This window comes from Hypomesus nipponensis, chromosome 21 (assembly GCF_054491055.1).
Source record: "Hypomesus nipponensis isolate SF chromosome 21, ASM5449105v1, whole genome shotgun sequence".
Classification (NCBI taxonomy): Eukaryota; Metazoa; Chordata; class Actinopteri; order Osmeriformes; family Osmeridae; genus Hypomesus; species Hypomesus nipponensis.
In genome coordinates this window covers 1,847,501-1,850,000 of record NC_140381.1, presented here as the reverse complement: position 1 = coordinate 1,850,000, position 2,500 = coordinate 1,847,501, and the positions used below count along the sequence as shown (strand labels likewise).

At 53.3% G+C, this 2,500-nt stretch overlaps 1 protein-coding gene across 1 annotated transcript in view; it reads left to right on the top strand.

Moving 5' to 3' along the window:
* gcgrb (glucagon receptor b) overlaps window positions 1–2,500 on the top strand; it is an 8,495-nt gene that overhangs the window by 18 nt on the left and 5,977 nt on the right. The window contains exons 1-6 of the mRNA XM_084685192.1: window positions 1–37; window positions 118–214; window positions 355–462; window positions 1,258–1,349; window positions 1,972–2,078; window positions 2,254–2,425. The exon at window positions 1–37 is cut by the window's left edge and continues 18 nt beyond it. Coding sequence (XP_084541318.1) covers window positions 1–37; window positions 118–214; window positions 355–462; window positions 1,258–1,349; window positions 1,972–2,078; window positions 2,254–2,425 — 613 coding nt within the window. The remainder of the gene's footprint in view (window positions 38–117; window positions 215–354; window positions 463–1,257; window positions 1,350–1,971; window positions 2,079–2,253; window positions 2,426–2,500) is intronic.

The following is a 2,500-nucleotide window of genomic DNA, read 5'->3' as shown; positions in this document are numbered from 1 at the left end:
CCTGTTCACTCTGCTCACCATCTGCGCCTACTCACAGGTAAAACTTCACACACACACACACACACACACCCACTCACTGAAAAAAAACGCAAGGACAGCTGTGTTGCTTCTCTCCAGGTCTCCTCGTCTGAATCCCTCAAGCTGTTGATGGCAGAATGGAGCAGCTACAAGAATGAGTGTAGCCACGCCCTCCTCACCTCCCCTCCGGCCCCAGGTGTGACACAACACTTCCTGCTTCCTGTACTTGATCTCAACTCTTATTACTGCTTCCTGTTTTGTGAGCTAATATGTTACAATCGCTTGCATGTGTGTGTGTGTGTGTGTGTGTGAGTGTGTGTGTGTGTGTGTGAGTAGGGCCGGTGTGTAACAGGACCTTTGACCAGTATGCCTGCTGGCCAGACGGTCCTCTAGGAGTCACAGTCAATGTCTCCTGTCCTGCATATCTACCCTGGTACACTGCAGGTAGGCCTGGGAGGGGAGGGTGTGTATGTGTGTCTGTGTGATAGGAGCATATCTACCCTGGTACACTGCAGGTAGGCCTGGGAGGGGAGGGTGTGTATGTGTGTCTGTGTGATAGGAGCATATCTACCCTGGTACACTGCAGGTAGGCCTGGGAGGGGAGGGTGTGTATGTGTGTCTGTGTGATAGGAGCATATCTACCCTGGTACACTGCAGGTAGGCCTGGGAGGGGAGGGTGTGTATGTGTGTCTGTGTGTAAGTGTAGTGGGGATAGGAGCATATCTACCCTGGTACACTGCAGGTAGGCCTGGGAGGGGAGGGTGTGTATGTGTGTCTGTGTGATAGGAGCATATCTACCCTGGTACACTGCAGGTGTCCTGGGAGGGGAGGGTGTGTATGTGTGTCTGTGTGTAAGTGTAGTGGGGATAGGAGCATATCTACCCTGGTACACTGCAGGTAGGCCTGGGAGGGGAGGGTGTGTATGTGTGTCTGTGTGTAAGGGTTAGTGGGGATAGGAGCATATCTACCCTGGTACACTGCAGGTAGGCCTGGGAGGGGAGGGTGTGTATGTGTGTCTGTGTGTCTGTGTGTAAGGATTAGTGAGGGTGTGTCTGTGTGATCCAGTCATTGCGATTCTCACTGGCAGATCCATCTGAACAGACAGAGGACTATTAAGGACTATTAAGGACTATTACATGAGAACAAAGTCTGTCTCTAAGCCATTACTGATTGTCAACATCTGTCAGATGCAATGACATAATCAGATCTTCTGTGTGTGTGTGTGTGTGTGTGTTGCAGTCCAGCATGGTCTGGTCTACAGGGTGTGCGGGCCGGATGGTCGCTGGGGACCAAAGAACACCAGCGAGTGTGAGCAGGATGAGCACGGACAGGTGAGTGTGTGTGTGAGAGAGAGAGTGTGTGTGTGTGTGTGAGAGAGAGTGTGTGTGTGTGTGTGAGAGAGAGTGTGTGTGTGTGTGTGTGAGAGAGAGAGTGTGTGTGTGTGTGTGAGAGAGAGTGTGTGTGTGTGTGTGAGAGTGTGTGTGTGTGTGTGTGAGAGAGAGTGTGTGTGTGTGTGTGTGTGTGAGAGAGAGTGTGTGTGTGTGTGTGAGAGAGAGTGTGTGTGTGTGTGTGTGTGAGAGAGAGTGTGTGAGAGAGAGTGTCTGTGTGTGTGAGAGAGAGTGTGTGAGAGAGAGTGTGTGTGTGTGTGTGTGTGTGTGTAAGGGGGAGACCGAAGGGGAAGAAAGAGAAACAGGATTAAAGAGAAGACCCTTTCTCTCCCTCACACACACACACACTGTAACACACACACACACACACTGTAACACACACACTGTAACACACACACACACACTGTAACACACACACACACACTGTAACACACACACACACACACTGTAACACACACACACACTGTAACACACACACACACACACTGTAACACACACACACACTGTAACACACACACACACTGTAACACACACTCCCTCTCACCAACTCCCCTGTCCTCTGCAGCAGCAGTATGGTCGGATCCTGCAGCAGTTCAGAGCCATGTACACTCTGGGATACTCGCTCTCTCTGGGCGCTCTGCTGCTCGCCCTGGCCACCCTCATCTCCTGCAGGTAACACCACACACACACTCACCCCTCCATCCCCTCCCCCCTCCCCACTCTCCTTCCTGCTCCCATCTCCTCTCCTTCCCCACTCCTCTATCCTTAACGCCTATCCTCCCTCCCTACAACCCCCCCCCCACTCCTCTCCCCTCCCCTCCCCCCCCCCTCCCCCCTCCTTCCACAGGAAGCTCCACTGCACGAGGAACAGCATCCACATGAACCTCTTCTCCTCTTTCATCCTGCGCGCTCTCTCCATCCTGGTCAAGGACGCGCTCCTAGCCACGCCCCCCCTCACGCTGGCCCCGCCCACCTCTACCTCCGCCGACCACCAGGTAGAGCGTTGGGTCAACGTGCAGGTCAGCACACACGCACGCACACACACATACTCACACAAACACACACAGGCCCACACTTCCAACGATCAAACTCAT